The sequence below is a fragment of the Salmo salar genome, chromosome 28 (assembly GCF_965601325.2).
Source record: "Salmo salar chromosome 28, fSalSal1, whole genome shotgun sequence".
In the NCBI taxonomy this organism is placed as follows: Eukaryota; Metazoa; Chordata; class Actinopteri; order Salmoniformes; family Salmonidae; genus Salmo; species Salmo salar.
The window spans coordinates 10838872-10862922 of record NC_138318.1 but is presented as its reverse complement, the minus strand read 5'-3'; the positions used below and the strand labels follow the sequence as shown (position 1 = coordinate 10862922).

At 44.8% G+C, this 24051-nt stretch overlaps 1 protein-coding gene and 1 long non-coding RNA gene across 2 annotated transcripts; one reads left to right on the top strand and one right to left on the bottom strand.

The window, feature by feature from the left end:
• Nucleotides 1–285: 285 nt before the first annotated feature.
• LOC106589418 (uncharacterized) lies at nt 286–1801 on the bottom strand. The gene is made up of 2 exons (XR_001324840.3): nt 1415–1801; nt 286–1268 (listed from the first exon to the last, which is right to left on the bottom strand). It is a non-coding gene; the product is annotated as an uncharacterized LOC106589418 (long non-coding RNA).
• Nucleotides 1763–2646, top strand: LOC145865550 (glutamate dehydrogenase, mitochondrial-like). Its single transcript, XM_082970465.1, has 3 exons — nt 1763–1972; nt 2084–2146; nt 2393–2646. Exons 1-3 carry the CDS (start codon nt 1769–1771, stop codon nt 2510–2512), a joined length of 387 nt encoding a protein of 128 aa, XP_082826591.1. The 5' UTR covers nt 1763–1768; the 3' UTR covers nt 2513–2646.
• The last annotated feature ends 21405 nt before the right edge of the window (nt 2647–24051 follow it).

Sequence of the window (24051 nt, the reverse complement as noted above, 5' to 3'; positions counted from 1 at the left end):
AGTGTGTGTATATATACACTATATTAATTACTGTAGTGTTTTTGTGGACTGTGGTATACCGTAGTTTTTACTGTTGTCGTTTTGGGGACATTACTGTAGTATTTACGAAAGTGTTTTTGTTGCATTATCTTTGACATAGAAGTGGGAAGCCTTCTCCTTGAGGAAACATACTGCAGAAATACTAAAAGAGCAAATGTTCCATAACCTGTAGTTAGGTAGGTAGGTAGGTCTGAGTTCTGAACATCGGGGCAGGGTACTGTATATATAGTACGTCCTGACTCCTGACACTTTTTAAATCAAACTTTATTAGAATTGCGTTTCAACAATCTTGATACATTTTAGAGCACACATTTTGAAACAAAATATAACACATATTGCTGGGGAAATTCACAGGGACCACCACCTTTTGCTTTAAGCGCCTTTATCATTGGGAAAGTGCTAAACTATAACCAAAGCAAGATCATGATGATTGTGAGCACTTACGAATGCATTTTTCATACAAGCTCAATTAAAAACACAAACATTAACAGGTAGAAGATACAACATTAAAATTATAAGGTGAGAGGAACAGCAAGCTATAGCATAATTGTTCATCAAATTATACATCCTGTAAAATAATGTTTCTGTTCTGATCTGCCCTGGAATGTTCAGTGCTACCCCTTACCTCCTCCCACCTCTTCCTTTATTTCCCCCTTTATGTCTTCCTTTTTTATGTCCTCGCTCTCTCTTTTCCTCTGCTCTCCTCTTTCCTCCTCCTTCTCCCCAATGTCTAGCGCTGCCATTTTCTCCTCGACAGGCTCACTCTCCTCGACACGTTCTGTCTTCTTGACACTCTTTCTCACTCTCTCGCGCAGGGCTGGGAAATCATTTGGGAATATCTTTAACGTCTCACTATTATCCTGCACCATGATTGTCCCAGTAGTATAATACACATTTATAGTGCCTGCCTTCGTTTTCAGTTGTTTGAAATATTCCTTAGATCTTCTTTCCCACTGTTTTCCCTCAGGATAGTGTTTCAGTATTTCCTCTTCCCATGTAGGACAATTTGCTGTGTAGAAAATGAGGTTGCACGGAGCCTTTTTTTTTTCATCACGATATAAAGTCTCTGGATTTTTCTGCAGAAATCTTTTTTTAAATTCTTTCTTTTCTTTTTCATCTGTCATCCCCTCAGGGTAGGGGATGAGGGGGGGCAAATTGTTCAGTTGTTCTACCTCTGCCATTTCTAGGTGCGGCAACTAGATTTCCTTTGACTGTTTGTTTACTACCACCTGTAATAAAGATGAATGTTAATTTATTTGTGATCTAGGTCACTCATTAAGAACATATTCTCTTTAAAAAATAGCCCCAGTTAAATATTAGGAGCAGGGCCCTATCTTTCCTTGAATAATATTGGAAGTCTTTAATCTGTACTCACTCTGGAGCTATGTGTCCGCTTTCTGATCTCGTCTGTCTGTAGAAGATCTGTGTTCGTTCAGTTCTGAAGCCTTTTCCTCTTCCTTTAACAATCTTGGTGTAGCAGGAGATACAGTACTGTGGTCCTCTCTTGGAAATTGTCTCCGTGTTTTCAGAGTTGTAAGGACAACTGAAAAGATGACCGCGAAAGAAGTGTAACTGGTGATATTTCCGCTGGTCATCCCCATATATACAGTAGGTTAATTTAAGGTGACGTGCCAGATAGAAAGATACGCCTTTCTGACGTTCAGGTTTTGAATAAAAGAAAACGATACTAATCTGAAATGTGTGAGTGAACACAGATTAAACTTCAGGGATGAATGTTGATCGACTGGATATACTTGAAAATACGATGGTTGCCAATGATCAGGTTACATTGCTACATTGCCATCTAACTATTTCTCTCTCTATCCCTCGCTCTCTCTCAGTGTCCGTTCAGGAGAGTTTGGAGAGGAAGTTTGGAAAGCAGGGAGGACCGATCCCTGTTGTCCCAACCGCTGACTTCCAGGCCAGAGTCGCTGTGAGTACCCACACACACACACACACACACACACACAACTTATGTGGTGTGGAAATCATGAAGTGTGTTGGCAGTTTGATAACACATATTTCCTTCCTCTCTCCACTCCAGGGTGCTTCTGAGAAGGACATTGTTCACTCTGGGCTGGCCTACACCATGGAGAGATCTGCCAGGGTAAGAGTGTGAGCGTGCGTACATGTATGCGTGTGTGTGTGTCTGCGTGTGTTTGTGAGGTTAGTGCCGATGAGTCAGATCCTAGAATTTAATCATATGTTCTCTATGAGACAGACTGTGACAATGCCCCAACCCTGGCCTGGGGCACCTCTCAATCACACCACCATGTGTATGTTAGTGTGTGTGACTGGTTTTGCCAGTGTGACTGGTATCTAACTAGTGTTTGTGTGTTTTGTTCCCCTGCAGCAAATCATGCGTACGGCCAGTAAGTACAACCTGGGTCTGGACCTGCGGACGGCTGCGTACGTCAACGCCATCGAGAAGGTGTTCAAGGTCTACAACGAGGCCGGCATCACCGTCACATAATCACCCTATCGAAGTCAGACCCCTCCCATACTGCCCTGCTATTGGTTCCACCGCTTCTGGTCCATGAGACGGCTTGAAACTGGCTAACTAATGCGGCAAGGCGCTAACCAGTGAAGGCTCCTCTGAGGAGGAAGGTGAGGACCATCCTACTCAGTGAATTTCAGAAAATTACATTTAAAAAGTTATCCTTTTTAGATAAAACTATACTAAATATATTCACGTCACCAAATACCTGATTATAACAGAAGTCTCAATAACACCTTCTAGGGTAGCACCACGGTATAGCCGGAGGGCAGCTATTTTCCTTCCTCCTCTGCTTACATTGAATTCAATACAAAACCTATGTGGCTCGTGCACCGAGGTTCCAGTCGTCCACCGCAGGAACCTCGGTCTGACTCTGATGCCAAGGCGCCAGAACCGGCTGGTACCCCAGTTAGTGGAGGAATGGCGAAGCGAGTTCTGTGCCATCTCAGCCCAGGGCACGAACTCCGCCCACTCCCCCAGCCGGTCCTGGCAATAGGATTGCAGAAACCTGCCCACATCCTGGTTCACTCTCTCCACCTGCCCATTACTCTCAGGGTGAAACCCTGAAGTAAGGCTGATCGAGACCCCCAGACATTCCATGAATGCCTTCCAGAACCTAGACGTGAACTGGGGACCCCAATCAGACACTATATCCTCAGGCACCCCGTAGTGCCGGAAGACATGTGTAAACAAGGCCTCCGCATTCTGTAGGGCCGTAGGGAGACCGGCAGAGGGAGGAGACGACAGGACTTAGAGAAACAATCCACAACGAAGAGGATCGCGGTGTTACCCTGTGAGAGTGGAAGATCAGTCAGAAAATCTACCGACAGGTGTGACCAAGGCCGCTGTGGAACGGGTAAGGGGTGTAGCTTACCTCTGGGCAGGTGCCTAGGAGCCTTACACTTGGCGCACACCGAGCAGGAGGAAACATAAACCCTCAAGTCCTTAGCCAAGGTAGGCCACCAGTACCTCCCGCTCAAACAGCGCACTGTCCGACCGATCCCAGGATGACCAGAGGAGGGTGACGTGTGGGCCCAATAGATCAACCGGTCACGAACAGCAGACGAGACGTACAGACGCCCAGCGGGACACAGGACGGGAGCGGTCTCTGCAAGTAATGCCTGTTCAATGTCCGTGTCCTGCTCCCACACTACCAGCGCCACCAGGCAGGAGGCGGGGAGTATGGGGGTGGGATCCATGTGCCGCTCCTCTGTGTCATACAGCCGGGACAATGCGTCTGCCTTCACGTTCTGGGAGCCTCGTCTGTAGGAAAGGGTAAACACAAAACGGGTGAAAAACATGGCCCACCTTGCCTGGCGGGGGTTCAGTCTCCTCGACGCTCGGATGTACTGCAGATTGCAGTGGTCAGTCCAGATGAGAAAAGGGTGTCTAGCCCCCTCAAGCCAATGTCTCCACGCCTTCAAGGCCTAGAAGACAGCCAACAGCTCCTGATCTCCCATGTCATAGTTTCGCTCAGCCGGGCTGAGCTTCCTCGAGAAGAAGGCAAAGGGGCGGATGGGCCAGAGCCGAGGTAAACAGAGCCCTCAGGTGACTAAAAGCCCTGTCTGCCTCCGCTGACCACTGCAAGCATACCGGGCCCCCCTTCAGCAGTGAGGTAATGGGAGCCGCTACCTGACCAAAACCCCGGATAAACCTCCGGTAGTAGTTGGCAAATCCTAAGAACCGCTGCACCTCCTTTACCGTGGTGGGAGTTGGCCAATAACGCACGGCTGAAATGCGGTCACTCTCCATCTCCACCCTGAGGTGGAAATGCGATACCCTAGGAAGGAGACGGATTGAAAGAACAGGCATTTCTCAGCCTTGACGTACAGGTCATGCTCCAACAGGCGACCAAGCACCCTGCGCACCAGGGACACATGCTCGGCGCGTGTAGCGGAGTATATCAAAATGTCATCAATATACACCACTACACCCTGCCCGTGCAGGTCCCTGAAAATCTTGTCAACAAAGGCTTGGAAGACTGATGGCGCATTCATCAACCCGGACGGCATGATGAGGTACTCATAGTGCCCTGAGGTGGTACTGAAAGCCGTCTTCCACTCGTCTCCCTCCCGGATACGCACGAGGTTGTAAGCGCTCCTGAGATCTAGTTTGGTGAAGAAGCGCGCCCTGTGCATTGACTCAATCGCTGTGGCTATGAGCGGTAGCGGGTAACTATACCTCACATTGATCTGATTCAGACCCCGATAGTCAATACACGGGCGCAGACCTCCCTCCTTATTCTTCACATAAAAGAAACTCGAGGATGCGGGTGAAGTGGAGGACCGAATATACCCCTGACGCAGGGATTCAGAGACATATGTTTCCATAGCCTCTGTCTCCGCCTGTGAGAGGGGATACACGTGACTCCTGGGAAGTGCAGCGTCTACCAGGAGATTTATCGCACAATCGCCCTGTCGATGGGGTGGTAATTGAGTCGCCTCCTTTTTGGAGAAGGCGAGAGCCAAATCGACATATTCAGGGGGATTGCACACGGTGGAGATCTGGTCTGGACTCACCACCGTAGTAGCACCGTAAGAGCCCTCTGTGGCCAAGAAACAGTGGGGTTGTGACAAGCTAACCAGGGTAGACCCAGCACCACGGGAAACACAGGAGAGTCAATAAGGAAGAGACTAATTCTCTCCTTGTGACCCCCCTGCGTCACCATGCCCAAAGGAGCGGTGACCTCCCTAATCAACCCTGACCCTTAATAATGGTTGACTATCTAAGGCGTGAACGGGGAAGGGTACAGCCACGGGAACAATGAGGATCCCTAAACTATGGGCTAACGCTCTATCAATAAAATTCCCAGCCGCGCCTCAATCAACGAGCGCCTTATGTTGGGAATGCGGGGAAAACTCAGGGAAAGTGACATACACAAACATATGTGCAACAGAGGACTCTGGGTGAGAATGGTGCTGGCTCACCTGGGGTGCTGCCAGAGTGCCCTGCCTGTTGCCTTGATCCCCAAAGGAACCAACCCGACACCAACCGGCAGTATGACCTCTGCGGCCACAGATGATGCATGAGCTGGAACCCCCTCCGGTCTCCCTGCGCACCGCCCCTCCCAGCTCCATGGGTATCCCAGAGGGGGTGCGGGAGGATGGAACCACCAGACCCCGATCTGAACGTCCACGGGTAGCCAGCAGGTTGTCCAGCCAGATGGACAGGTCCACCAGCTGGTCGAACGTGAGAGTGTAGTCTCTGCAGGCCAACTCCCGACGGACGTCCTTGCACAGACTGCAGCGGTAATGGTCGATCAGGGCCCTGTCGTTCCATCCCACGACGGCAGCCAGGGTCCTAAACTCCAGGGCGAACTCCTGGGCGCTCCTCGTCTCCTGCCTCAGATGGAAGAGGCGTTCACCCGCCGCTCTACCCTGGTCCGACTGGTCCAACGCCGCATCTCCCTCTCTCCACACGGCGTTGGCCCACTCCAGGGCTTTGTCGGTGAGGCACGAGACGAGGGCGGACACCCTCTCATGGCCCAACGAGCCAGGTGGACGGTGGCCAGGTATAGGTCCAGTAGTAAAAGGAACCTCTGGCAGTTCTCAGCCTTTCCATCATATTCCTGGGGCAAGGAGAGACGAATCCCACTGGGACCAGGAGGAAGAGGGGCGCTCATGGGAGACCCCGGTTGTGCTGGTGGAGGCGCTGGAAGAACTCCCTGTCTCTCCCAGCGGTCCATTGTCTGGACAACGTGGTCCATGGCGGTGCCTAGATGGTGGAGCATTGCTGCGTGCTCCCGGACGCGCTCCTCCACCCCTATTCCAAGGGTTACCTGCTCCTGCTGACTCCATAGTTTCGGTCAGTAATTCTGTAGTGAGGTGTGTACTGGCGGCAGAGAAGTCAGGCGCAGGAGAGCGAAAACTGATTTACAACCGTGTCGTTTAATATCCATAAACCACTGTCAACAGAACAATACAATAAATGGGTAAAACAAAACCCGGTAAATACCAGCATACCATGCATTAGCATTACAAGAAACACTTACCGTCAAGGACATGGGGGGGAACAGAGGGTTAAATACACAACATGTAATTGATGGAATTGAAATCAGGTGTGATGGAAGACAAGACAAAACCAATGGAAAATGAAAAGTGGATCAGCGATGGCTAGAAGGTTGGTGACTTCGACCGCCGAATGTCGCCCGAACAAGGAGAGGGACCAACTTCGGCGGAAGTCGTGACAAGATAACGCTAACGACAATGTAGTGAATTTTTTGTTGAAGAAGCCCTTTCATTGCCCACATCAGATTCTGTATATTCAAACTGTGCAACACAACTAGAAGGTTGGATAAACAGGGATACTGCATTTTTGTGCATGTAAGAGTTGGCTTTTAGGGGGCATGTTGCTTCAATGATTGCCACCAGCCTGTACCATTGACACCAGGCAGGATGGGGCCATGGACTGCTTACGCCAAGTCCTGACTCTCGGCATGATGCCTGTGGCTGGTTCATTTCTTAAATGAGGAGAGACAAACTCATCACACAAGTCAGAGTTATACTAAAACTAAATCTTTAATAGTGAGAGCTTTGCAATAGCAATGGCTTGTCGACGAATCACCATTTCTAATGATCCGTTGAGGGCGGCGAGACAAAAGTACAAAGGTCTTTTATACCCAAGATACACCCCTTTTAACCTACATGACGAACAACAGATATATAGAATGGGTCACAAGGTTAAGATTTGTATGAAAGATACCTATAATACATAGCAGACATTAGAGGTCGACCGATTAATCAGAATGGCCGATTAATTAGGGCCGATTTCAAGTTTTCATGACAATCGGTAATCGGTATTTTTGGCCACCGATTTGCCGATTTAAAAAAAGAATAATAATTTTACACCTTTATTTAACTAGGCAAGTCAGATTAAGGACACATTCTTATTTTCAATGACGGCCTAGGAACGGGGGTTAACTGCCTTGTTCAGGGGCAGAACAACAGATTTTTACCTTGTCACCTCGGGGATTCGTTTTTGCAACCTTCCGCCAACGCTCTAATCACCTGACTTACATTGCACTCCACGAGGAGCCTGCGTGGCAGGCTGACTACCTGTTACGTGAGGGCAGCAAGAAGCCAAGGTAAGTTGCTAGCTAGCATTAAACTTATCTTATAAAAAACCATCAATCTTAACATAATCACTAGTTAACTACACATGGTTGATAATATTACTAGTTTATCTAACATGTCCTGCATTGCATATAATCGATGCGGTGCCTGTTAATTTCTCATCGAATCACAGCCTACTTCGACAAACAGGTGATGATTTAACAAGCGCATTTGCGAATAAAGCACTGTCGTTGCACCAATGTACCTAACCATAAACATCAATGCCTTTCTTTAAAATCAATACACAAGTACAGTATATATTTTTAAGCCTACATATTTAGTTAATATTGCCTGCTAACAGGAATTTCTTATAACTAGGGGAGTTGTGTCACTTCCCTTGCGTTCCGTGCAAGCAGTCAGGGTATATATTGCAGTTTGGGCCGCCTGGCTCATTGCAAACTGTGAAGTCCATTTATTCCTAACAAAGGCCATAATTAATTTGCCAGAATTGTACATAATTATGACATAACATTGAAGGTTGTGCAATGTAACAGGAATATTTAGACTTAGGGATGCCACACGTTAGATAAAATATGGAACGGTTCCGTATTTCACTGAAATAAATAACGTTTAGTTTTCAAAATGATAGTTTCCGGATTCGACCATATTAATGACCAAAGGCTCGTATTTCTGTGTGTTATTATATTATAATTAAGTCTATGATTTGATATTTGATAGAGCAGTCTGACTGAGCGATGGTAGGCAGCAGCAGGCTCGTAAGCATTCATTCAAACAGCCCCTTCGTGCGTTTGCCAGCAGCTCTTAGCAATTCTTCAAGCATTGTGCTGTTTATGACTTCAAGCCTATCAACCCCAGAGATTAGGCTGGTGTAACCGATGTGAAATGGCTAGCTAGTTAGCCGGGTACGCGCTAATAGCGTTTCAAACGTCACCCGCTCTGAGACTTGGGAGTGGTTGTTCCCCTTGCTCTACATGGGTAACACTGTTTCGAGGGTGGCTGTTGTCGATGTGGTCCTGATTCTAGCCCAGGTTGGAGCGAGGAGAGGGACGGAAGCTATACTGTTACACTGGCAATACTAAAGTGCCTATAAGAACATCCAATAGTCAAAGGTATATGAAATACAAATCGTATAGAGAGAAATAGTCCTATAATTCCTATAATAACTACAACCTAAAACTTCTTACCTGGGAATATTGAAGACTCATGTTAAAAGGAACCACCAGCTTTCATATGTTCTTATGTTCTGAGCAAGGAACTTAAACATTAGCGTTTTTACATGGCACACTGCACTTTTACTTTATTCTCCAACACTTTGTTTTTGCATTATTTAAACCAAATTGAACATGTTTCATTATTTATTTGAGGCTAAATTGATAGAATTTATGTATTATATTAAGTTAAAATAAGTGTTAATTCAGTATTGTTGTAATTGTCATTATTACAAATAAATAAATAAAAGGAAAAAAAATACCCATTAATCGTCCGATTAATGGGTATCAGCTTTTTTTGGTCCTACAATAATCGGCATGTTCGTTGAAAAATCATAATCGGTCGACCGCTAGCAGACATTCTCTGCTGTGTCAACAGTTTTCATTGTATAGACCAGTGTCTGGCCCTCCGACTCCAAACTGAAACCATCTCTCTGGTACCATATAGAACAGAAACATTAACTCATGCTCTGGAATGCTCTTTAGGTTTTATCACCCAAAAGACATCGTAAATCTCCTGTCAGTGTTATCTCCCAGAGGCCCATCCTCAGTAGAACACACACAATAGCTATAAGAATACTCTATTCTGTCAAATAAAATAACCATTTGATGTAATAAAAGTATTACAACATAATCTTGCAATTTTCCTCTGACATGCCTCAGGAACCCGGGATTCGTCGGACCAGACAATGTTTTTCCACTCCTCAATTGTCCAGTGTTGGTGATCACGTGCCCACTGGAGCCGCTTCTTGTTTTTAGCTGATAAGAGTGGAACCTGGTGTTGTCATCTGCTGCAATAGCCCATCCATGATGAGTTGTGCATTCCCAGATGCTGTTCTGCACACCACTGTTGTACTTCGCCGTTATATGCCGGTTTGTGGCCCGCCTATTAGCTTGCACAATTCTTGCCATTCTCCTTTGACCTCTGTCATCTACAAGCTGTTTTCGCCCACAGGATTGCCGCTGACTGGATGTTTTTGTTTGTCGCACCATTCTCGGGTAAACCCTAGGCACTGTCGTGCGTGAAAACCCAAAGAGGCCAGATGTTGTTGAGATACGGCGCGCCTGGCACCGACGATCATACCACGCGCAGTCGCTTAGGTCATTAATTTTCCCCATTCTAACGTTCAATCAAACAGTAACTGAATGCCTCGATGCCTGTCTGCCTACTTTATATAGCAAGCCACGGTCACGTGACTCACTGTCTGTAGGAGCGAACCATTATTGTGTATAATGATATAAACAATATGGCTGTATTTAAAATGTGTAAATAGTGTTATTAACTTAATATAATGTATATAATATTGTTTTATGTGTACTGTAGCTCTGTTTACTGTATTTAGTAATAATATGCTATTATAATGTTGTATTAGGGGTTGTGTTGACTGTGACTCTTCCCTCTGAGGCCAGAACAGACAGTAAAATGTGTCCAGTTCTCACTAGGTTGTGTTTATAGAGGAATATGTCAAATTCTAACTAGCAGAGCTGGCTCTGGCCCTCGACCACCTGCACCATCTTGGCATAGTTTACAGAGACCTCAAACCAGAGATGTATTTTGCAGGACGAAGCAAGGGGACAAGATGAGAGGGAAAGTTCCGCTAACAAGGGCAACTACTAGGAGCTTTCAGAGGTAATTTTACATTATTATGCTTTACTTGCTGAGCATATGGACGTTTCTGCTGTCTTCTCTGGGATGTCGAAATAAATTCTGAATGATTTGATAGCTTCCATCACATCATCCACTAAAAGTGAGATTAAAAGACAAGTTGACCCAGTACATTTTTTTTCACGTGGCAAACGGATGAAACCACAGACATCAGCTGGAATTTGTATTTACAGCTAAATGCCCTCCTGTTCCCTGATTAAGAGTGGATGACTACTCCACTACCAGTGTCAACTCTTTACTGAACTGAAGCCATGTCTCATGTGCCCTCTCATCCACTGGCTCACTGAATATTTCCTCTCCAAGCACTGTGAGTAGCCCTGTCAATTTTCTCTGCATGTGGAGTCAATCACATACACAAACACAATCACATTATTACACATCAATGAGATTGTAATCCTTGCTTGGACTAACCCATTCTTAGCTCTTTTGTCTAACTGTGTTTTAAGTTATAGTTTTTTTGGTCTTCCCAGTCAAATCTTGTCCTCATTGGAAGAGTTGAGCTCTTCTGCAACACCATCCATCCATGATAAGCTTGTCCTGCACTGGAAGAGTTGAGCTCTTCTGCAACACCATCCATCCATGATAAGCTTGTCCTGCACTGTATCCTCTGAACATCTCAACCCAGGTCCTGCACCGAAGTCAAGCCTCTGAACACCTTAACTCATGCTTCATACCCTCATTCAAATCACTGCTGTGATCTCTTCTCAAAATGGCGTAAGTAGCCCTCTCATTCCCATGACTAATTATATTTGACTATAAATGTCTTTATTAAATGTTTAAGGTAAAAATGTGTCTTTGATGATTTCTGAAATATTCTTTGACGTCTCTGTGCGGTCTGCACCTATACCGTGGGTCTCTCGTCCTCCTAAATATTTCAAGTCTCCAGCCTCCACTGCTGCTAACTTAGGGTAGGCGTAACACTCTAGCGGCCTGCCTCAGCTAGCACACTGCTTGCTTGACTCTCTGGCACAGTGCACATAACATTTGGTAGTTTTTGTGCTTACTTACCCAAGAGCCCTCCAAGTTAAAACTCTCTCCCATTAAGGTTAGGGTAAGGGCTAGGGTTAGGGGATAGTTAGTTGAAATGTTACAGATAGTCTGTAGAACATCTACAGATGGACTATCCAAATAAAGTGTTACCCATCTATGTAACCAGCATGTTTCCTTCTTACTTTTAGCTACACCGGTTGATGGTTTACACCATTCCGTTGGTCGCTCTCTCGTGGAAAGCCCTGTTCGGTGACACAGAATAGCAGATGCTGTACTATCGCCACTTTCTAGGGGCGCGGTCCAAGAGAATCAAGCATGCTTTGCAAGAAACACTATGCTCATATGCCTCGGACAGTTAACTGTCACACTCTCTGCTCCCCTAGCAGTGCAGTGTTCATGACTCGTGTGCTCTGGCACATTACCAACTTCTGAGAGCCTGCTTTCTGCATCTATCCAGACTGAATCAAGAGACAAACTGTTAGAACCAACAACCCTATGAGTGTTTTTGATGATAAATGCACCACTAGGGATGGAAGCGCTGGCTCACCCTGTCAAGGGTGATGCCCTACGCTTTTTCTCTCCCCTATGCCTGGTACCCCTCACTCTAAGCAGAGTGATGTAACAGGCTTATCCCTCATCTTCGAGCCCCTCGATGACCAGGGGTGCCCTGTTAGCAGAGATCCCTTTTCTGCTTTACATCCAGTCCTGGTAGCCACCGTTATGCAGGGGTCTTCTGACCCTAGCGTACGCAGAGATTTGCCATCCTCACCCAGTAGCCATGGCCCTCTGGGAATGGCCCTTGGGAGGATGAATCTGAATGCGACACTCAAGATCATTGACGATCTGCCTGAATGACTATCACCCCGTAGAAGTCACATCTGTAATCATGAAGTGTTTTAAAAGGCTGGTCATGGCACAAATTGACACCATGGACCCACCGTAATTCGCATACCGCCCCAACAGATTCACAGATGACGCAAACTCAACTGCGCTTCACACTGCTACAACAGGAGTTCCCTGATCCTGGTGTCCTGTATACAACAGGAGTTCCCTGACCCTGGTGTCCTGTATACAACAGGAGTTCCCTGATCCTGGTGTCCTGTATACAACAGGAGTTCCCTGACCCTGGTGTCCTGTATAGAACAGGAGTTCCCTGACCCTGGTGTCCTGTATAGAACAGGAGTTCCCTGACCCTGGTGTCCTGTATACAACAGGAGTTCTCCTGATCCCTGGTGTCCTGTATACAACAGGAGTTCCCTGATCCTGGTGTCCTGTATACAACAGGAGTTCCCTGATCCTGGTGTCCTGTATACAACAGGAGTTCCCTGACCCTGGTGTCCTGTATACAACAGGAGTTCCCTGACCCTGGTGTCCTGTATACAACAGGAGTTCCCTGACCCTGGTGTCCTGTATACAACAGGAGTTCCCTGACCCTGGTGTCCTGTATACAACAGGAGTTCCCTGACCCTGGTGTCCTGTATACAACAGGAGTTCCCTGACCCTGGTGTCCTGTATACAACAAGAGTTCTCTGATCCTGGTGTCCTGTATACAACAGGAGTTCCCTGATCCTGGTGTCCTGTATACAACAGGAGTTCCCTGATCTCTGGTGTCCTGTATACAACAGGAGTTCCCTGATCCTGGTGTCCTGTATACAACAGAGTTCCCTGCCTGGTGTCCTGTATACAACAGGAGTTCCCTGGCCCTGGTGTCCTGTATACAACAGGAGTTCCCTGACCCTGGTGTCCTGTATACAACAGGAGTTCCCTGACCCTGGTGTCCTGTATACAACAGGAGTTCCCTGACCCTGGTGCAGAATACTCAGGGTTTCTCTCTCTCCATTTTGACTAATACCATTCAATTCAATAATACAAAAAATTAAAAAGTTGTGTCTAGTAATATGTTATTGACAGGTGCCAGGTATCTCTCCATTTAGAGACATCAATATGAAGCCTGTCTGTCAGTCTGGACTCCATCTTGCAAGTCTCCAAGTGCTGGCTCCGGAGATGCATCTGTGAACACATACACACACAGTCCCTGTTCTATTCCAGTTAGGATGGGTGATATCTGACAAACAAACATATACTATGTTGAACTTTGAACAGGTCAGACTAAACTTACCTAATTCTGGTCTCCCCATCGACGACCATTGGTGAGCAGGCAAGAGGTGAGACTGGAGGTAAGGTCTTTGCCAGCGCCCTATTGATGGGCATGGCAGCATAGATAACCTTCTGGCCCCTGATCAAAGATACTGGTCGTTCACACACAAACACACACACAGAGCACTGATTACATTATCAATGGTGTTTATGATTAGCCTGGTGGAACTAACCTGATCTATTGATAAAATAATTTATATGTTTAAAGATAATAATTCTACCCTGAAACGTAACTAATTAGTACTTAGTTGTTTATGTAGCATGTATAATGAATAATTAAAGTATTAAACATAAGTCCAACTAGGTTAGACTGGGAGAGAGATAAATGTGTGTATGTGTGTGCCGAAGAAAATACCGAGAACAATTACATTGTGTTTGACTCGACCTGGCTAGAACTCTGAGATAGGACAGGGAGTATTTCTCAAGGTTTCTCTAATCTCGGGGGAATGGAACGGACAGCGCTGGGTAGGGATAAACAGTGGTGAGAACTCTGGGGAGAGATACAAACCTACGGTTTGTGTGGATGTACAGTGGGGAGAACAAGTATTTGATACACTGCCAATTTTGCAGGTTTTCCTACTTACAAAGCATGTAGAGGTCTGTAATTTTTATCATAGGTACACTTCAACTGTGAGAGACGGAATCTAAAACAAAAATCCAGAAAATCACATTGTATGATTTTTAAGTAATTCATTTGCATTTTATTGCATGACATAAGTATTTGATTCATCAGAAAATCAGAACTTAATATTTGGTACAGAAACCTTCGTTTGCAATTACAGATTACAATTATCATCCGTTTCCTGTAGTTCTTGACCAGGTTTGTACACACTGCAGCAGGGATTTTGGCCCACTCCTCCATACAGACCTTCTCCAGATCCTTCAGGTTTTGGGGCTGTCGCTAGGCAATACGGACTTTCAGCTCCCTCCAAAGATGTTCTATTGGGTTCAGGTCTGGAGACTGGCTAGGCCACTCCAGGATCTTGAGATGCTTCTTACGGAGCCACTCCTTAGTTGCCCTGGCTGTGTGTTTCGGGTCGTTGTCATGCTGGAAGACCCAGCCACAACCCATCTTCAATGCTCTTACTGAGGGAAGAAGGTTGTTGGCCAAGATCCCGCGATACATGGCCCCATCCATCCTCCCCTCAATACGGTGCAGTCATCCTGTCCTCTTTGCAGAAAAGCATCCCCAAAGAATGATGTTTCCACCTCCATGCTTCACGGTTGGGATGGTGTTCTTGGGGTTGTACTCATCCTTCTTCTTCCTCCAAACACGGCGAGTGGAGTTTAGACCAAAAAGCTCTATTTTGTCTCATCATACCACATGACCTTATCCCATTCGTCCTCTGGATCATCGAGATGGTCATTGGCAAACTTCAGACGGGCCTGGACATGCGCTGGCTTGAGCAGGGGGACCTTGCGTGCGCTGCAGGATTTTAATCCATGACGGAGTAGTGTGTTACTAATGGTTTTCTTTGAGACTGTGGTCCCAGCTCTCTTCAGGTCATTGACCAGGTCCTGCCGTGTAGTTCTGGGCTGATCCCTCACCTTCCTCATGATCATTGATGCCCCACGAGGTGAGATCTTGCATGGAGCCCCAGACCGAGGGTGATTGACCGTCATCTTGAACTTCTTCCATTTTCTAATAATTGCGCCAACAGTTGTTGCCTTCTCACCAAGCTGCTTGCCTATTGTCCTGTAGCCCATCCCAGCCTTGTGCAGGTCTACCATTTTATCCCTGATGTCTTTACACAGCTCTCTGGTCTTGGCCATTGTGGAGAGGTTGGAGGCTGTTTGATTGAGTGTGTGGACAGGTGTCTTTTATACAGGTAACGAGTTCAAACAGGTGCAGTTAATACAGGTAATGAGTGGAGAACAGGAGGGCTTCTTAAAGAAAAACAAACAGGTTTGTGAGAGCCGGAATTCTTACTGGTTGGTAGGTAATCAAATACTTATGTCATGCAATAAAATGCAAATGAATTACTTAAAAATCATACAATTGGATTTTTGTTTTAGATTCCGTCTCTCAAAATTGAAGTGTACCTATGATAAAAATTACAGACCTCTACATGCTTTGTAAGTAGGAAAACCTGCAAAATCGGCAGTGTATCAAATACTTGTTCTCCCCACTGTATGTGCGTAAGTAGGAAGTGAACTATAAAATGGATGTCTTTGTATAATGAACTTCAGAGTACCCTCGTGAATAAACATTTGGACTATTGTAAACTGGGACTCTCGTCTGTTTCATTCAACCAGAATCTTACAAACTCTGGGTTGCAGACTGAGTAGATTAATTGAAGTTTATGAACATTGATAACGAAATTCACATAACATCTATGCATTCACCTTTCTATTTCACTTCAGATGTCATGATATGTGAAGTGAAATAAAATGAGAAACGTAGTTAGACCAGGCTAGATTATGAAGGTAAATTGGAACAAAACTCGAAACTGTTTTGACCTTTGACCAGGTCAAATGTCACCAACCTGATTCAAGTGTCCTCCCTGTTCCATTTATAGGAATGCTCACAGAGAGGGCATGTCTGCGTGATGCTGAGGGTTCACTTGCTGGTCTTCTCTATGTTGCATGTTAGACTGCAAACTGGACATCTCTCGAACAGCTGCAGCAGGCAATCCTTGTAAGCAATATACTTCCTCATCTTATGAGGTGGTGTTGACTGGGTGGGCCTGTGACAGGGTGATATAATAGACAGCCAAGTGGTGAATTGCATTTTGTTATAAAGAAAGGACAAAGCTTTTTGATAATGCGCTTTACAACCAAAATGACTACTACTTGTATCTGTTAGGCTGTGTAATTAACCTACTAGTTTATCAAACCGGGTATAACATACATTACCATTGTTGATGAAACTCTCTGTGTCATCAGGACAGTAGCTTGGGTCAAGCTAATTCTCGGTCGTCACTAGTTACCACAGCCACAAAGTCGTAAAGCCTGTCTATTTCTACAATTTCTCTTCTTAAAATGTGATTTTAAACCTACCCCTAATCTTAAACACACTGCTACCCTAATGCCTAACCTTAATTTAAGACCAAAAAGCAAATTGTTGGTTTCATACATTTTTTAGCTATAGACAATTCTGACTTTATAGGTGTGGTAACTAATGGAAATACTAATTCTATGCTTTACAGATGTTGACCGACTGTAAGTTCCAGATTGGATTAGATTCAGGCTGGTGACACCGTTCCGGGTTGTTGCTCCTAGTTCACTGTATCAGTCAGACGCAGGCATAAGTTAGCTACCACCATAGCTGCATCCATTATTTTGTTTTGCACTAAACGATAATATATTTAAGTAATAATATTTCAGTATCTCTGGTTGTACTGACCACTACCGGTCGTTGCAGACCAAGCTAGCGTTACTGCTGCATAATTGGGAGACGACAACCTCCAAGCACCTGTTCTGCATACTAGCTAGGGTCCTTCAGCAGGGCATGTCAACCATAGAACTTTGACTGTGGAGGCATGGCCAATCTGTATAGGGCCCGTGATCCTTTGAATGCTTTGGGGGCTATGAAACGATGGAGCCCCATTCAATGAAGGGAAGCCAAGTGGGCGGAGGGGTGATTTGCACGTGGAGCTTGGCAAAAGGGGGCATGATTTGTTGACATAATTGTAATCCAAACCCAACTTTAATTTATTCTGACACACTGAGGTTCTAAACTCAGTTTTAGACGAGACTGACTTTATGACCAAAATGTTCCCATTTACATTTGTATTTTAGATTTTTTATTATTAGTACTTTTTACCCCCAATTGGTAGACAGTATTGTCCCATCGCTGCAACTCACGTATGGCCTCGGGAGAGGCAAATGTCGAGAGCCATGCGTCCTCTGAATCACAACCCTGCCAAGCCACACTACTTCTTGACACACTGCTCACTTAACCCAGAAGACAGCCACATCAATGAGTCAGAGGAAACACCGTACAACTGGCAACACAAGTCAGTGTGCAAGGAGCCCGCCACAAGGAGTCGCTAGAGTGCGATGGGAGAAGAACATTTCGGCCGGCCAAACCCTCCCCTAACCCAGACGATGCTGGGCCAATTGTGCAACTAAGTAGCTATGGGATGTAGTGGGTCTCCCTGTCGCGGCCGGCTGCGACAGTCCGGGATCAAACCCGGGTCTGTAGTGACGCCTATAGCACTGTGATGCAGTGCCTTACACCACTGCGCCACTCGGGAGGCCCCTTTGTAGTCAATTTTGACATTAGAATAATGTTTGACTCATATCGATGCCACATAAGCCATTTTCAAAGAGTTACTTGCTTTTTAGGGACATAAATATACATATTTTGTCAGTCATAGCAGTGATATTCACCTTTGGTCGTAATGTATATGCTTTAAACCAAATTCTCACTTAGTAAACACAAAATTGTGTTCTAGACAATACTTCAGCATTGAGAGCAAATGTATGCTGAAATGCCAACCTGAGCATTGTTCCCCTTTGTAAGGAGACATGCTTACATGTCCCGGCTTGTAAGTAAGCATTTCATTCTAAAGTCTATACCTGTTTTTTTTCGGCACATGTGACAACCCCAATTTGATTTGATCTGATCCAGAGTGCCAATGCCCCTTCGACACTCACTGTTTGGAAAAACAGTCGATGCGCTTTTGAGAAGTAGTGTGACCTACACAGATAATTCCTTAATAAGGCAGGAAAATTAAGTTGAGTTGACATGTAGAATCAGTGGCGGATTTAGGCATGGCGACATGGGCAGCCACCGAGGGCGGCATGGGGTGCCCGCACAAAAAAAAAAAAATACTAAATACAAAATACACAACAAAAATATATTTTATTTTTTATTCCGAATGGTGACATTTGCGCGATCGGTTTTCGGAGAGGATGCCCTGATTCTAGTTTGTGAGCTAGACAGGCTACTGCCTGGGAAGGTCTCCCACTCAGAAGTACAAGATGGGGAGGGGGCGGAGGTAGGTTGACCTCAGGTCTCCCCACTGGAAGCCCGAGGTAGGGGGAAACGGGGGAATCTATCAAATAGCACACCACTAACTTTGTACAGTACTGATGCAATTAGTAATGCAATTAGTTGTGCAATTTAGTTTGTATGTTTTTTGTTTGAAGTGCAATAATCAGGTTCTCTTCTTTATAAGTGTGTTATTCTATTTGTATGATATAGGATTTGTGCAATTTAGTTGTATTTGTGTGTTTGTCAGCAATAGGGCAATAGTGTAATAATTTGATTTCACTTTATTTGCATTTATATACTACAATTTATTTATATTTGGCTTTGTTACTTTGTATATATATTTATATAGTTTTAAATGTTATTATTTATTTGTGTTGTTCCAAATGTCTGAATAAAAAGAACAGTTCGTGCAGAATGGGGCTTTGTGTAGAATAACCAGCCTGGCTGCTACCTAGTCATTTGGCTCACAGTCAAATGGTGTACAGTACATGAGAGATGGGTTCGCCAGTCATAGGGGATGTCATGCAGTTCAAATCCTGTCAGACCAGTCTCATTCTAAAAAAGCTAGGTACAGAGGGAGTGTGACTGTGAGGACCAACCAAGTTCTGTCACATCCCAAAGGGTCTGACTGTTAGCTACCCAAACATCACCCAAAGGGTCTGACTGTTAGCTACCCAAACATCACCCAAAGGGTCTGTTAGCTACCCAGAAACCAAATCAGATCATCTGTTTATCATTTACCGTCACTGAACAGACCAACTGGACAGCATTTCTACCCTCAGAATGTTCCAGAGTACCAACTCCACACATGAAAATATACAATAGTGTAATAGTATTGTCACAGGGGTCGTTGAAAGGGGACCAAGGCGCAGCGTGTAAAGTGCTCAGGTTTCTTTTATTAAATGATAACACTTCAACAAAATAACAAAAACGACAGCCAACAGTTCCGTCAGGTACGTAGACAAAACGGAAAACAACTACCCACAAACCCCAAAGGTAAAACAGGCTGCCTAAGTATGGCTTCCAATCAGAGACAACGAAAGACACCTGCCTCTGATTGGAAACCATACCCGGCCAATACCTGGAAAACAAAACAGAAATAGAATACTACAAAAACCCTACCTATAAACAGAAAACCCAAAACCACCCAACACAACCACCTGTCACGCCCTGACCGCTCTACTATGGAAAAGACCTCTTACAATTGTGAGGACGTGACAAGTATACACTGTAGTGTTTTTGCAGACATTACTGTAGTATTCACTGTAGTGTTTTTGCAGACATTACTATAGTATTCACTGTAGTGTTTTTGCAGACATTACTGTGGTATTCACTGTAGTGTTTTTGCAGACATTACTGTGGTATTCACTGTAGTGTTTTTGCAGACATTACTGTAGTATTCACTGTAGTGTTTTTGCAGACATTACTATAGTATTCACTGTAGTGTTTTTGCAGACATTACTGTGGTATTCACTGTAGTGTTTTTGCAGACATTACTGTAGTATTCACTGTAGTGTTCTGGCTCGTGATGGCCCAATGACCTATTAAGACACTTCATGTTGGTATTTCCTTCACTTTGGCAGTTACCTGTATGTGTGGTTCACATATTGGTCCTATGATGGAAATAGTTCTGCTGCAGGATAGCACTGACCTGACAGAGAAAGGGTCATATGTCTAGAGAGACAATAGCCCTCTCTCTCCTTTAGACGTCATTCAATCTTGCCCTAAAAACACATAATTGGGTAAGCCTTTGTAGGGGGTCTGTGTTTGTTTACTGTGTACTGACTGTTTGAGTTGGACTACTTCCAGTTCCCATAGCTACTTAGTTGTATCAGGCTCCTAGTGCCAAACACCAGGGTTGTTTAACTCACCGGTGAGAGACAGTGACGATAAGGGGTTGTAAACCGCAGTAGGGATTATTCATCATCAGTGATCAGTGTTTCATCCAACGGTCCCAGTTGTTATTCCAGAGTTTGTATCTGCTCTGTGGGTGTTTCTGGCGATTGAAATTGATCTCATTGGTCGGTCTCTCAGGCCATAACCAGCCGGAGCTCCGGGAGGGGAAAACAATGGTCCTACCCAGGCTGAGGGGTAATCTCAGAGCTAACAGCACTGACAGTGTAAAACTGTTTTTACAGCAGTATCAGGCACCTAATCATACCTAAATAATGTGGGGTGGTACAGAGAAGGACTGCCACCCGCAGTTAGCCAAGATGGTTGTTAGTGCCTGTCCTTCCTGCTGGATCCAAACCCTGTAGATGAGTTGCCCAGCTGGCACAGGTGTACAAAGGTTGGCTCTGTGTGCACGCCCAGAGGTTGGCATGGTGTGTGAATGAATCTTAAGAGAGGGAGGGCCACCCTCCATGATATATTAGGCAGGGAGATAACCTGTGTGTGTGTGTGTGTGTGTGTGTGTGTGTGTGTGTGTGTGTGTGTGTGTGTGTGTGTGTGTGTGTGTGTGTGTGTGTGTGTGTGTGTGTGTGTGTGTGTGTGTGTGTGTGTGTGTGTGTGTGTGTGTGTGTGTGTGTGTGTGGGGCTATAAGTGATTGAGACACAGGCATGCATGAATTTGAGCCAATAGACTTGCCATTTGGATTATATGTAATATGCTGTATGAGATTTGATTTCACTCTATTTCAATGTAACAGAACGTGTTTGAGTATGAAGTGAGTTAGACCGGCTGGATTCTAACGGAGTAGAAAGGGATGAAGGAGAGGGAAAGGAGAGTGGAGATGTAAGGAGGAGAAAGGGGGAAGGGAGGAGGGCAGTGGAGAATTGAGGGGACCTGTTTTTTCACCACTCTATAGGCTCAGAGGTATTTCTGCTAGATGTCCTGTTCCTTGTCTGACCCTCTGAGCTGTTCTACTAGAGTGTGTGTGTGTGTGTGTGTTACATATTGAAAGCCACAGAAAGAAATCAGAGACACTAACCTTTTCCTCCATCCATTCACCATAAATCCCCCTGGACATAAGAGAAGAGTGGTTGGTTCAGGGAAAATAAATTGGGGAAAAGAGAGATAGCTCTGTGTCTCTGTTCATAAAATGTGCTACACTCTCAGAAATAAAGGTTTAGATTTGTTCTTACAAGGGGTACAAATGCTTGTCACTGTAGTGGTACCATGTAAGGGACGTTCTTTGTACCTTTAATTATAGGTACATTATTGTACCCGTCCAGTTCGTATCTTAAAGTGGCGCTCCAGTCTCCTTTTCACCTCATTTAACACCTGATTTACTTAACAAAAGGCACATCTTAATAGGTCATCCAAGTAGGTTATGACATGGCATTCCTCTTTTGTTCTCTATTGCTCCTCTAGTGTTCATCAAGCAAGGTGGAGTCTGACGACTTCAATTCAGACCAACTCCTTGAATGCCCTACTCCTTGAAGTTTGCAGTTGTCCCCCGCCCCCCAAAAAGTTTTTTAATTCAATCGTAAAACATTTTTTTAACCTTTAGTGTTTGTACTTGACTATATTTACACTTGAGGTATAACTTTTCAACAGGAAAAAAGTTACCAAATCACTGGAGGACGTCTTTAAAAAAAGAGCCAAGTGCACCTTGGGGGACAAGATAGTACAGGTACAAAAGAGTACATTTAGTTTGCTCTTTTTAAGTGGCAGAAATGCTAATTGAAAAAGTTTTAGGGGTGTTGTTTTAACACTAAGGTGTAAAGCCTTATTTAGATATTTCCCAGGGAGTCTTTGAAGTGAATTTTAGAGTTACCAGTACCACTCGTGTTTGCTAGTGACAGAGACATGGTAGTTACATTCAATGGCTTCCAATCCTGTAGCCTTCTGCAAGTGTGGGTGGCAGGTAGCCTAGTAGTTAAGAGCTTCGGGCCAGTAACTAAAAGGTCTCTGGTTTGAATCCTGAGCTGACTGGATGAAAAAATCTGTGGTTGTGCCCTTGAGCAAGACACATAACCCTAATTGCTAATAATGGCTGATGCATGGCCGTGACCCAACTCACTGAGTGGGATATGAAGAAAAAAATTAAAAACGCATATCCAATTCACATGTGTATAATACACACTTGTACATGTGTGAAATAGGAATGATGTAAACACCCAATGATATTATAAGTGAGTGCCTAAGTGAATATTGTCATTGAAATTAAACACTGTGACAATATATTATATAAATCGTAAGGCCACACTTTAACAGCCTAGTTTTATACTAACACAGTGGTCTGAAACTCCTGGTTTGCAGGCCATATCAGGCAAGTCACATTATGCTGGCTTGCAAAATAATACAGTGCCTTCGGAAAGTATTCAGACCCCTTGACTTTTTCCACATTTTGTTATGTTACAGCCTTATTCTGAAATGGATTAAATAAAAGCAATACTCAGCAATCTACACACAATACCCTATAATGATAAAGTGAAAACAGGTTTTTAGAATGTAATTTTTTTTTTTTTAATAAACAGAAACCTCAGGGAGGTTACCAAGAACCCGATAGTCACTCTGACAGAACTCCAAAGTTCCTCTGTGGAGATGTTAGAACCTTCCAGAAGGACAACCATCTCTGTAGCACTCCACCATTCAGGCCTTTATGGTAGAGTGGCCAGACAGAAGCCACTCCTCTGTGGAAGGCACATGACAGCCTGCTTGGAGTTTGCCAAAAGGCACCTAAAGACTCTCAGACCATGAGAAACAACATTCTCTGGTCTGATGAAACCAAGATTGAACTCTTTGGCCAGAATGCCAAGCGTCACAGTCTGGAGGAAACCTGGCACCATCCCTACGGTGAAGCATGCTGGTGGCAGCATCATGCTGTGGGGATGTTTTTCAGCAGCATGAACTAGGAGACTAGTCACGATCGAGGGAAAGATGAACAGAGGAAAGTACAGAGAGCTCCTTAATGAAAACCTGCTACAGAGCACTCAGGACCTGACAGGGGCGAAGTTTCACCTGCCAACAGGACAACGACCCTAAGCACCCAGCCAAGACAACGCAGTAGTGGCTTCGGGACAAGTCTCTGAATGTCCTTGAGTGGCCCAGCCAGAGCCCAGACTTGAACTCAATCGAACATCTCTGGAGAGACCTGAAAATAGCTGTGCAGTAATGCTCCCCATCCAACCTGACAGAGTTTGGGAGGATCTGCAGAGAAGAATGGGAGAAACTCCCCAAATACAGGTGTGCCAAGCTTGTGGCGTCATACCCAAGAAGACTCGAGGCTGTAATCACTGCTAAAGGTGCTTCAACAAAGTACTGAGTGAAGGGTCTGAATACTAATGTGATGTGAAATAAAAAAACGTTTTTGCTTTGTCATTATAGGGTATTGTGTGTAGGTTAATATTTTTTTGAATCAATTTTAGAATAAATCTGTAACCTAACAAAATGTGTAAAAAGTCAAGGGGTCTGAATACTTTCCGAAGGCACTGTATGTAATTGGAATCCAGCCAGTTCAGATAGTCAAAAATGTGCGCTTTTAATCACCTGCATCCTACATTTAAAAGGACTGCCAAGGTAGGAAGAAACTATA

Bases quoted from the DNA above. Each gene is read 5' to 3' on its own strand.
- LOC145865550 (XM_082970465.1), top strand. From the start codon at position 1,769: ATGAATGTTGATCGACTGGATATACTTGAAAATACGATGGTTGCCAAT. The intron at 1,973-2,083 runs GTGAGTACCCAC...TCTCCACTCCAG, and splicing joins ACTTCCAGGCCAGAGTCGCT to GGTGCTTCTGAGAAGGACAT. The intron at 2,147-2,392 runs GTAAGAGTGTGA...GTTCCCCTGCAG, and splicing joins CCATGGAGAGATCTGCCAGG to CAAATCATGCGTACGGCCAG.